The 12,228-nt window shown below is 34.9% G+C and overlaps 2 protein-coding genes across 2 annotated transcripts; both read right to left on the bottom strand.

Moving 5' to 3' along the window:
* On the bottom strand, positions 1 to 767 carry LOC108974423 (mediator of RNA polymerase II transcription subunit 28). Its single transcript, XM_018942248.1, has one exon. The coding sequence runs from the start codon at positions 611 to 613 to the stop codon at positions 68 to 70; it is 546 nt and encodes a 181-aa protein (XP_018797793.1). The 5' UTR covers positions 614 to 767; the 3' UTR covers positions 1 to 67.
* A 6,391-nt stretch (positions 768 to 7,158) lies between these two features.
* LOC108974434 (tensin-1-like) lies at positions 7,159 to 9,967 on the bottom strand. Its single transcript, XM_018942263.1, has one exon. It carries the CDS (start codon positions 9,950 to 9,952, stop codon positions 7,166 to 7,168), a length of 2,787 nt encoding a protein of 928 aa, XP_018797808.1. The 5' UTR covers positions 9,953 to 9,967; the 3' UTR covers positions 7,159 to 7,165.
* Between the last annotated feature and the right edge of the window lie 2,261 nt (positions 9,968 to 12,228).

Genomic DNA, 12,228 nt, shown 5'->3' with positions numbered 1-12,228 from the left:
ATTAAATATACTAATTCCCAGTAAAATTTTAACATTACATATTTTAAAGATAAGGTAGATTATAATATTAAAAACGTCTACCCATGCCGTATGCTGGTACATTACCAAGCATTCCTACAGAACCAGATCTATTTGAAACTTGTGAAATATTCAGACTTCCAGGACCTGTAATTCCAGGTATCCCTGTTGTACCTGTACTCGATGAATCCCCAATGGCAACAACTGCATTGCCTATTCCTCCTATAGGTCTATTGTGTGCTCCTTGGTTAGCTTGTATATCAGACAAACAAGCTTTCCATTCCTCTAAACGGCTGTAGTGTTTATTCAGAAGTTGCTCTTTGCGAGCTATTTCATTACGCAAATCCTGATTTTCGTCCTTTATTAACATATCTGGCTTTAGTGTTGAAACAAGGAAACGTTTTTGAAGAAAAAATGCCTCCATTTGCCGTGCAACATCAATAAACCGATTTGTTGTTTTTTGAACTTCCAACTCGATTTCATCCTTGTTAGTGCCTGTGTTAGGTTCTGGCTTCGTCAGTGATAAAAGACATGCTTGGAAAGCTTCCTCAAACTCGTCCATAAGATTTCCATTATCGTTGTTTGAAGAAGACATAATAAGTATTGCGAACAAGTTCTACAAATATTGCGGACAAATCTACTTAACTCAATAACAAGGCACTTTACGATGCTCAATAAATAAAACCAAAGATGTGTGTAATGTTGCCACTTCTTAAAAATTCAAGTAAATTTAAAGTTAAATATAGAGTAAGCAAATATTTTTTTGTTAAAAAATTTTAAAATTAAATTTTCATATTATCGTTTTTCCTTTTCACTGCTAAATGTTGATGTTCATATATCCTTAAAAATCTATACTAATAGAAGTGGCAGCGGAAAATTACTGTCAAAAATTGATCATTCCTATAGATTTTGTACGACACATACTTAAATAAAAGCGGCGGTCACATCGAGGGTTGAAAGCTTCGATTTTGGCAGCACGTTACGTCGCATCTCAACAGCCAATGTACATTGCTAACAATCTGTCAAAAACATTGCTATTGAGGTTGCCAATATTCTTGTGTGGGCATATGAAATCATGAAATAAATGGCGTCGGAATAAAGTATATTTCTCCTATTTTTATTTTCCACATAAATTTTCTTCATACATATAAAAATTTTAACACTACATCAGCTCGAACTTGCCTGCCCGACGCCTTTTCGCAAATGATTATGTTATGATAACAAATGACCGAATACAGATTTGGCAACGGCAATGGCAATAGATTTGACAATTAGTATGCCATAAACTTTAGCCTGTCGAGATGCCCCGTAACTCAAACTCTTGTGTACATATATATGATCGTTCATACTTTTTTACGCATGTAATTATGTTTTGCACAATGTGTATGGGTTAGTTTCCGCTCTATAATCCTCTCACAACAAAGCGAAGAAAGCCAAGGATATGTCAGAATAAATGCTGTGCTCTCTGTATTTCTCTCTAATTAAAATGGCGTTCGAATAAGATGAAAACATTTGGCTCCCTTTGCTTTCCTACGCCTTGATTTGAATTAATCATACAAAAGCATACATCGAAGTAATCTGTCAAAGCAAATGCTCGAGGCAAAAGTTATAGGTGAATCAGCCATAAGAACTTTGTAGACTGCTTGGTAAGCTATGAAAATAAATATTCGTTACATATGAATAACCAACCTTCAATCGATATACGATATACGTAGATCCACATTGATGTGCGGAACRCAATGCTYGGGACAGACTGCAGCAGCACGACAGAGAACTGAAAATGGTGTTGTGAATCCTACATGAACCTTTGTGAGAGGGCAGCAACATAGCAATGGCCGGCATGTACACAAAACTACGCAGTTGTCCATWTTGCATGTACACAATTTCGTTGTGGCCATACTWATACCTTGCACTTCAATGAAATTTTAATATTTTGTTCAAAGTGAAATTTTGTATGCAAAAAGAAGTAAATAGTTAAATTTATTCGTTTAAAATTAATAATTGTTATTACAAATGATGTAACAGAGCTATTTTATGCTTTTATTTGTAAAATAACGTCAGGTTTGTTAGAGCTTTGAATAATTTTACTTTTTACATATTAGTAGCATCACCACTCTTCCTCATCTCTCTACTATCAACTCTACAGTCGTCCTACTGTCGTTGGCAAATATAAGAAAATATTGAAGTTAGCGAGAACGACAACTGTCGGCCTGCAGTCGTGTAGCTATCAAAATAGGTCTGTCTTTAAGAACGTGTGTTTTTTAATATTTGACAGATGTCGTTTGCTGTCTGTCGCGAGCATTGTGTTCAACACATGACTTCGGAATACTATTTTTATTTTTCTACAATATTCCTTTATTCATTTAATACTTCATTAGTTGTTTACATAAGTAGGTATAATATTATATAAAATCTGCTTTATATTAAAAATAATAACAAATAAGAACACGTTTATATTATGAATTATGAGAATTAATTTAATTTGTATATTTTTGCATAAACGTTAAACAAGCTAAATTAATTATGTACATATACTCCTGTTGCTCCTGAATCGTAGAAAATTGTTTAAGCTACTACGGGTTTTAAATCGCCGTCTTGTAATTATGTTTGTTTTTCCCACACTTAGCACCATTGCTGAAATGAACATACATAGTAGTAACTTGGAAATCCTCTTATTCGATAACTCTTACCTACATATTTCGTCCGCACGATATTGACATTGTTGAAATGGATATCTCCAGCGATGATACCGACTTTAGTCCAGTTCGTCACAAACAATTGCGCTTGTTATCAAGTAGCGACGAATAATTATGTAGCAATCTAAATCTTTTTTCCTTATTTCTATTCTAATTTTTTGCCTAATCTACCAATTTTTCACCTGTATGAATTATGTTTTTTAAGTTTTAATGCTCAATAAAATKCCATATTAACATATAATTTGTATGCATATCTGAAATTTTATAGTTTTCAACATTTTTTACACGGTTTTTCGAAGTAAATATAGTACTTTATTTAATCTTATACGGTTTTCAGATGACATGGAACGTATCTCCCCTTTTTMTATAGGATTTTTTTTGMATTTCAGGTGACGATATGTATTATGCACATAGTGCTCTTAATTGCTTTTTTGGTAGGTACGAGAATTGTGTTACTACATACCAATAAATTTAACTCGGAAATTTAAATTTTCTGATAATACGATGTTATTTTTTTACTTCAAATGGTCATAATTTTTACATCCGTATAAATAAGTACAAATATATGTACATATAAGTATACTCTGTGTAAGCAGTATGTATGTATATCCATGTAATGGAACTGAGGCAATGCTGCCAGTGCGCAGGCGTATGAATGATTTCTAATTACAGTTCACATATGTATGTATATACATATATTTCTAACAGTTACAAATGTATATTTCTATGCGTCTATTGTATTATGTCTATATACATATGTATGTACATATTTATACGTACGTACATACGTATCTTATGAGCTATGATCTCAATAGCTCATATTTATGATATTCACGTTCTCGTTGTAGGAATTTTGCACTTTCCTTTTATATATGTGCATATGTACATTAATTTAAGCRTATATGTATGTATAATGCTTATATATGTATGACATTTCGCGGTTGATTTGCTAATTTTATTGAAGACTRTATCTTTCTCGCCTTCGTTGGGTAGCAGCTGATGACAACGCTTTCCGATTTTTCTCTAAATTTTTGTTTATGTTTTTAGATTCTAGTATGTGGTCTACCAAATTCCAAATTCGAATTCCAAAAGTAACAAAACAAAATAAAAGTATCAAATAATGTATACAACTTTCAAAAAATTAACTATTTATTTAAGTATTTAAAAGAAAAAAATTATTTTTAATATTGTATATTGTCGCACCACCCGTTGTCTTCTGCTTGCATTCTTCTCGGCATTGATTCAACCAGATTTTTACATACTTATATTCGGACTAATCTTGTTCCAATCTTCTTCTAATSCATTCCTCAACTGGTTCTTCGAAGTGCAGCCTGCCATTATTTCGCGACATTTATAAAACTACTATTTTAAACTGCACTGATTGACTTACGATAATCAAATGATAAGTCTTCAGGCTTTTAATTAAGTTTCGGATAGATATAACGGAATATTTAACGTTACGTTCTATAGAAAWACAATAAGCCCCACTTTTAATGTGAAAAGATAGCTTTGCTTAGTTTTTGTTTCATGCGGTTAATTCTACGTTACTTTGACATTTTTGTTGATTTTTAACAATAGGGAAAAGGTCCAGTTGAACATCGTAGAAAGTTTGTTTTGTGCTTGCCTGACTTTCAATGTGACTGGCTGTAATAAAATTAGAGTTGTTTGCAAAGAAAAAGGAATAAACTGAGCATCTAGCAATAGTGGATATCATTTGAGCGGTCAGCTTTTCGCTGACGTCACGCATGTACTCGTGTTCCTTTCTTTGGTGAATATTTATGAACCATCGGAATTTGGTAATTGGATACCTACTGTAAAAACTATATAAAATACGTATACATACATATACTTAGTAAAGGATGACGCCTTGTTATTACGCTGCCACAAGCGGATATAAGGTATAATTTGTTAATAATTTAAATATTTTGGAAAATTTTGTGGTTATACATTTTAACTAAACTTATAGCGTGCGTGCCAAAATTAACGCAATATTTGAATTTGCGCCATTTCAAAATCAAAATAATCTTAACAGTTGTCGAAGTTAAAAAACTATTCCGAACATATTTTGTGTGAAATTTTCGAACAGCGGCCACCAAGCTTTGTTCAAAGAAAACGAATTAATTTATTAATAGTACTTTCATTCATTTGTACAAGAATTAACCATCACTCGTCAGGAAATTAAAAAAAATTTAAATTTCTTCGTTTTCTGAAGCCAACTTTACTTTTTAACACGCGGTAAAAAAATGATTTTTCAGCGCTCATTGTTGCTGYCGCGTTTATTCGTACTTGAATAATGCAAAATCTATTGGCATGAGGAATTTTCGACAGTAATTTGCCGCTATTATTTAGAGATGGCAGTTAAGAAGCACGCCACCTGGTGCGAGTTTCCGCTCGGCTCGTCCTGAAGAGTCCACTCTCCGGTTATGGTAATCAACATTTTACTACATATGTACATAAATGCTGGTAAATTTAAATTTTGCGTTCGTTTTTATTTATATATATAATTAATTCAAATCTTGGCTTAATTTTGGGGCACTTTTTATTTAGTGCTTTTACTTTAAACACTTTCACTGTTTGCGCGTCTTTCGGGCCAGAGGCATGACATCATGCCTCTATTATCATTATGACTTCATTCATGGTTGTACATCCAACTGCATCTAATTAATGTAGCAATAACATAAAAATTGCCAAAATCAAAAAAACAAAAAAACAAAACAAAAACACCTATGAGCTTGGGGTCAATATCAAATACTGTTTCGTCTCAGTTTTGGTTTAACCTTCTTCCCTCAAGAGCTCTTATTAAGTTTGTGCTAAACAATTYCGTGAGATATTAGATGTATTCATTGTGCGCCTTCTACATACATAAGATCAGAAAAAACTATGCGCAGCTCTGAAAAGTAATTTCCACAATACTCTGACTCTGACAATAATTGCGTGAATGCAACGAAATCAGTATATCAGTATGACCCCTAACATCGGATTTAAACGAAGGCTAGAACTTCATTTTAGAACTTAAATTCATACATATATTTTTTTTAGTTTTTTGGCAAACGAACACATACATATGTAAGTACCCTTAAATGAACATGTTTAAATTTTTGTTACTATTTTAAGTGTTGGATTTATTCGATTTGATTAATATTAATGTTAAGGCACAATGTCAAATATAATTAGAATGAAAGCTATGTACAAAAAAATTATAAACAATACAATAAATATGAGCATACATACAAACTTGCATACACAAGCTCATACGTATACACTGTCATATACATATCTACATATGTACATATGTATGAATAATATTGAAGTATTCAATATTCATATATTTAAACTAAACTGGGACATCATTTTAGTTGATTTAGAGCTGAATAAATTTTTAGTGTAGACGTTCGAGTGCTAATACCTCATATATTGATATTAAGGCCCCGTCATTTCAGTTATATTACAGGTACAATTTTTTTAAAGAACGTACATGTGTATAATATGTGAATTTCTGATTTCCCTCTCTATTTATTTGGCCATAAGGAATCTTGATCGGTGTATAAATGCTTGGATAACTGTAGTGAAAATTAAAAAAGGGGAAAAAAATCAATTATATTTGAATTATTTGTTTTGAAAGAATGTTTTTTAAGTATATACAAAGTTTAAAATTCATGTGCATATATGTATGTACATTATAAATATTACATATTGCATTGCATGCATACATATACACATAATGTTGAATATGACCATATATAATTTCTAATCACTATTTCCAAATAATGACGAACGGTATGCGGTGGATATAATTTTCTAAAAAATAAGTTGTGAACTTAAAATTTATATCATCAATGTAGCAGTAGTCATTTGATCAAATCGAGCGAATATAGGTAAATTAAAATGTAAATGTTTAGATATTTAATAAAACTTTGAACATTTACAATCCAGTCGAGTACGCTGAAGCATTATTCAATTTATTATTTTCTTTATTTCCTCATTACTTTACTTTAAGATGATCTTTTACCATCCGTGCACATATGAATGTATGTGTACACATGTACATGTTATGCACACCTGCAACTTGAAAATTATAAACAAATAGAAATTAATTAGGAAATATTGACCGAAATTTGACTAGAGAAGAGTACAAGTATAACACATTTCTTTTCAAACATGAATTATATACAATTATATACATACCTACGTATGTATGTATATAGTTTTATACAGAGTGTTTAAGCAAAGGAAGATTTAGGTCATTTTGACGACTGTCTAACGAGATCTCTCTGTAATATTCTAAAAATGTGTATGTTTCTTGCACTAGTATTTATAATAACAAAAAATATAAATATGTACATATGTATATACACGAGCACTGGTGCGACCACTTTCAACTAATGTGGAAATAACATTTCTTCTTACTTTGTTGGTTTTCCAAGTTATCTGGGCTCCGTATTCATCTTTTTTCAAAGCACAAAATTACGTTCTTTCTCAGTTGGCAATGTTTTATTGACAAAGGAAACAATGGCTGAAGCTGGCTGATGAATGTCTAAATCACAAAATACATGGCATTGATTGTCTTTCGATTTTGGCGAGCTACGAGCCACAAACGCAAATATTGTCTTCTTTAGCGCTCCGACCGGGGTACTATTTTTGTCACTGCCTTCTTCTTCCGTCAATCGGATTTCCCAGAGACGATGATCTGGATCTATGGCACAAAATGAGATGCTATCGCCGGGATAGTGTTTTCGGAAGAATTTTTTCCTGGTATTGTCGGTGATGGTAATTCCTTGTTGAGTGACTTTAAAGTGCACTTCTGTTGGCATATGCAGTCGATCTTGGGAGTATAATTGTCGTATGGCTTTACGGATTGCCTCTTCACCAGTTAATGATTCAGTGTCACATGAGTACAGCCACAGTACATTGCAAGCTGCGCCCTGGGTTAGCAATTGCTTTTGAGCACTAGACGGTTCGGTTAACGATGGTATCAAATCGTGTTCGGGTATGCGTAACAAACAGGGCAAGGCTAATTTGTTGATTGAATGTTCATAGATAAGAGCTGATAGTGATGTAAAAACTGGTTCATTGGCACAACTCTTCAAGCGTACACCGTGTTTTGTTGGCTCAATGAGGAAATGGCGCACTAAATCGTCGGGTTGGCCTGTAAGTTCACTATTTGGGGGTGGTTGGTAAACACGTACCACTAAACCATAGTTATCCTTGTATGTTGTGGAATTACGAACTATAAATGTACCTGGTTCAGCATGTAGTAACAACTGAACAACTTCTTCGCGCGACAAATTCGGCTTGTACCAGTATTTCGACGAATCTTTGGCAAATTTGACCAGATGTGCGGCAACTTCCTGCGGTTCACTATTAACCATTGACATGTTGGAGTCGAGGCGTGGGCGGCAACTTGCACGGTAAATTGTCTCCGAAGAGTAGTTGTGCAAGTCTAGTGTTGATTTTCCTTTCGTTAGATCTGTTTGTTGTAACATTGGGCTAGSTGAATAGCCCGTAGGACTGTTTTGTCCATTGTATACACCATGTGGTGTACGTGGAGTAACTGGAAATGCTGGTGTTTCGGGGCGTGCGACCATTGATGGCGAAATTTTACCCGGTTCGAATTCATTCACAGCGCCAGCCGAAGCAGAGTCAATTGGCAGTGACAATGAAGTCCCCAATGTGCGATCTTTAAAAGACAATTCTGGTTCGGATACAATGTGGTTGTGATATGTTTTCTTAGCTGTGGTGATATGCTTAGTGGTAGTAGCATAAATTGGTGGTGACACGTCATTGCGGCTGCGTGCAACTACGGCGGCTCCCAATGAGCTCCGATTATTTGCAGCATACTCGTTATGATTGTCAAATCCATAACTAGCCGTACTCACGTTTCCATTTCCATATGGGGAGTACTCTGTTGATCGAAGCGGTTGTTGTGTTTGTATTGGAGAAGGTTTTGACGTACGTTTCTCCACTGTACTATAAAGCGTTTCAATTTCACGTCGTTGTTGATGTTGCGGTTGCTGTGGTTGCTGTGGTTGAATTTGTTGACGAACTAGTGAATTTTGCTGAGTAGAAGCGCATGTTTCGCTTGCTTTTCTATTAGCAATAGAGGAGCCAATTGTGTGGTAATTACGTTCCACAATCGACGAATTGACGGTTGGCGTAACGACCTCGCTGGCAACTGGAATGTCGCGAGTACGATATTGCTGTAATTGTTGTAGCGACGATCGGTCCATAGTGTGAGCACGACGTGGTGGGGGCGGTGCATCGTCAACATTTAAGTGAAATTCGAAATCATAGTTGAAWTTCTGAGAGTTAGGCGAAGTTTGAAACCTACTTCCATTGATGCCATCGACAGCTTGAGTTGATCCAACGGATCGGTAATGTTCACGGAAAACCTTTTCCCGACGTTCGCGTAATAATTCCTCAAAGTCATTGCGTGGATGGATTTTCCGCACATTCACGTTTCCATCGACTGTGTCGTCAATACCAAATTTGTTGCCCTTGTTTTTGTTGTTGTTGAAACTATGATTTTTGCTACTGTTGTCGTTATTGTGTTTGAAATCGTTACTGTAATCATAATTGTCACTGTCGAATTTGCCTTTTAAAGTGTTGCTGTGGCTTCTACTGCTGATGCCGACGGGAGCGCCGAAAATATTGTCATCGTCGTTTCCATACTTGTAATGGTATGTGTTGGCGATAGTGTTGGTATTGGTAGCTCCATTACGCGTAGGCGATCGGCTATTGAGCGTTTTACGTACCAATATCGGACTCGTAAGTCGTGGTTGAGCTTTGATCGTACTTATTGCGTCTGTGTTACTTCCCTGTGCCGACTTTTTTGCAGTTGGTGTTGTTGTCGATCTTAATGTGGCCGTTAAACCGTTGTTAGAATTAGCACCGTAATAAAGATTCGCGTCCATACTGTAATTTTCATCCGCCTTGGATGGCACTGAACTTGAACCGAATCCGAAATCGATAGCATCACTGGAGCCAGCATCAGCGCCATGTTGAAGGCGATGGATTCCATTAGATGGACCAACACTACGCAATGAGGTCGGCGTCTTATTTATTTGTCCGTAACTAAATGGCAACGAATTTTCACGCGCGTGATATGGTATGGTACAACTATAATTTTTGTTTCCATAGCTGTGGCTATTCCCTCTACCTTCTTCACCGCTATCCGACACGATTGAAAAATCATCATATGGCGACCGCATAGTTCGCGAATATTCACAAGACTGATTCATTGTGGCGTAGTAGTCTGCTACGATATTGGCATCTAGCCGCTAACTGCTAGCACACATTCAACATTTGTGTACGTGTGTTCTCACTTGCTTATAGACACCGACCCACTCGCAGATACGAATACCTTAATGTTATCTGTGTAGGTGTGTATTTACTCACATATGTGTGTATGCGTCTTTTAGCTTTATTCCAACTGGTTGGCAGCTTGATGTTGTGTTAGTATTTATTGCTACACTGAAAAAATCTTAAAAAAATACTACCTGGTAGATCGATCTTTCTATTACTTACAAACGGTCTACGCTCTCTTCGATTGTCGACTCCTAATCCTAAATCCTATAAAACTGTTTTAACTGCTTGATATGCAATCCTTCGATACATTACAAGATTTGGTGAACCGAAAACAGCTAATATGTATATACAATGGAGAGGGAAATCTCTTGTTGTTGTTGTAGTACAAAAGGTAAGTATTATTAATTTGTGGATTTCATACCTCTGCTTTCTTAACGTGTACCCACTCAATAATTTAAGTAAATCGCAGAAAATACACTCTCCACTTTCCGCGCTCTATACTATATCACGACATTGGTGGGTAGTTGCGAGTACATTTGTTCGTACTTGTGTTCATGAGCGTATAGATATTAAATGTATCTAAAGGTATACGTGAATGTATACCCATGTACATATCTATATACATACATACGTTGGTTAAAATGCGAAATAAAAGCAATATAAAGTATTCAATACTTGTTTGCCTCATCTGCAGATACATACATGTATAGTATATAGCGAGTAGGAGTATAAAATTGGAGAGGTCGATCGTAGGTAGATTACTTGAGTAAGGTCGACAAGGTGTATGATTTTCGCAAATATTCTTATATTTTCTGGTGTTCGTTGTCTTTGGCGTTGTAAGTGATGTCATCTCCACGCTCGTAACAGTAAACTTATACCGCTCCACATTCTTGCTCTCTTGAGAGAAATTCTCTTGTCAAAAGTGAGGGTCCCCTTGGTATGCGCTGGTGTGTGATGATTGAGGTATTTACACAGATAAAGGGGAATAAGCGCTTAGACAATCTGTTTGCGTCAAATTGCTCATCTGGAATACTTTAACAACTTGGCATGCGCCGCCGAAAGTTCCATTTCGTAAAACCCATATCGACAGCGTCATCTTGTTGGCGGCTTCGAACCTATATTCTTGTATTCTTTGCTGTGCATTGTTTAACCTCATAATTGATTGAAGATATTACAGCTGCATAAAGAAAACGCCAATGAAGGGGTAATATTTTGCTGGCTTTTTGTTTTTCTCTTTTTTTTTCTTGTTTTCTTTTCATGTCAGTTTCGCTTTAGTGAATTCGTGTCAGCATATACATATGTTGGTATATCATGGATGATATGGTATATGTACTATAAACTGCTATATGTGCATTGCATGTACAACAGATGTACATACATAAGCTGGGTAAATAACCAATTTATTATTTGAATTAAGGCTTTTACTCCCATCTAAACTAATCTCGTGTTCAGTCTTAATAYACTATTATATAATAGTATGTACATATGTATGTATGTRCATATATGTGGTATATTTAAAATATCCATTGTTTTGCGTTTTAATAAAGTTCTTATAAACCTGCACGTATTATAATTTTGTAGATTCATTCTTGATAAAACGAATTCTGATCGCAATGTATGCGCTAACACTTCTGTTGTAATAGAAATATAATATATGTATAAACATATTGAAGCAAGCAATAAGTAATTGATTGGTAATGAGCTTAAAGTGGTGGATCTAAACTCAAATACTGGACGACCTAAACTTAACACAAAAAAAAAAAAAGCGGGCAGGAAAATTAAAAACGATGTTCTTATATCTTCGAAAGCAAACAAAACTCTGTAAAGTTATATTTCTATATATCGGGTGGGTCAAAAAACACGATTTTTTTCGCTTGGTTTTCTGAAAAATTGATCTATAGACACCTGTAAGAATCTAACCAACATTGTGAGAATTGATACTAAAGCGGCTTACAATCGGAAGAAAGTTTCATAGATGATTAAAAAAATTAGCGGTACAAAAATAGCATCAGTTTTTCTGAAATTATAAATAATTTGCCACTAAATCAGCCGTTTCCCCCACTGTGCAATGTTGAGCATATCGTTGCTGAAATGTATGAATATATGGAAACACCGTGTACATATGTAATGGGCTATATATGTATGTATGCTTGTATGTTTACATAGTACGTAGATGGTAAACTGAGTCGTAGATATTTGTCTGGTTTTA

Source organism: Bactrocera latifrons, unplaced genomic scaffold, assembly GCF_001853355.1.
Source record: "Bactrocera latifrons isolate USDA-ARS-PBARC rearing strain unplaced genomic scaffold, ASM185335v1 scaffold_55, whole genome shotgun sequence".
NCBI classification, from domain to species: domain Eukaryota; kingdom Metazoa; phylum Arthropoda; class Insecta; order Diptera; family Tephritidae; genus Bactrocera; species Bactrocera latifrons.
The sequence above is the reverse complement of the archived record's forward strand: the minus strand, read 5'-3'. Positions and strand labels throughout refer to the sequence as shown.

Bases quoted from the DNA above. Each gene is read 5' to 3' on its own strand.
- LOC108974423 (XM_018942248.1), bottom strand. From the start codon at position 613: ATGTCTTCTTCAAACAACGATAATGGAAATCTTATGGACGAGTTTGAG.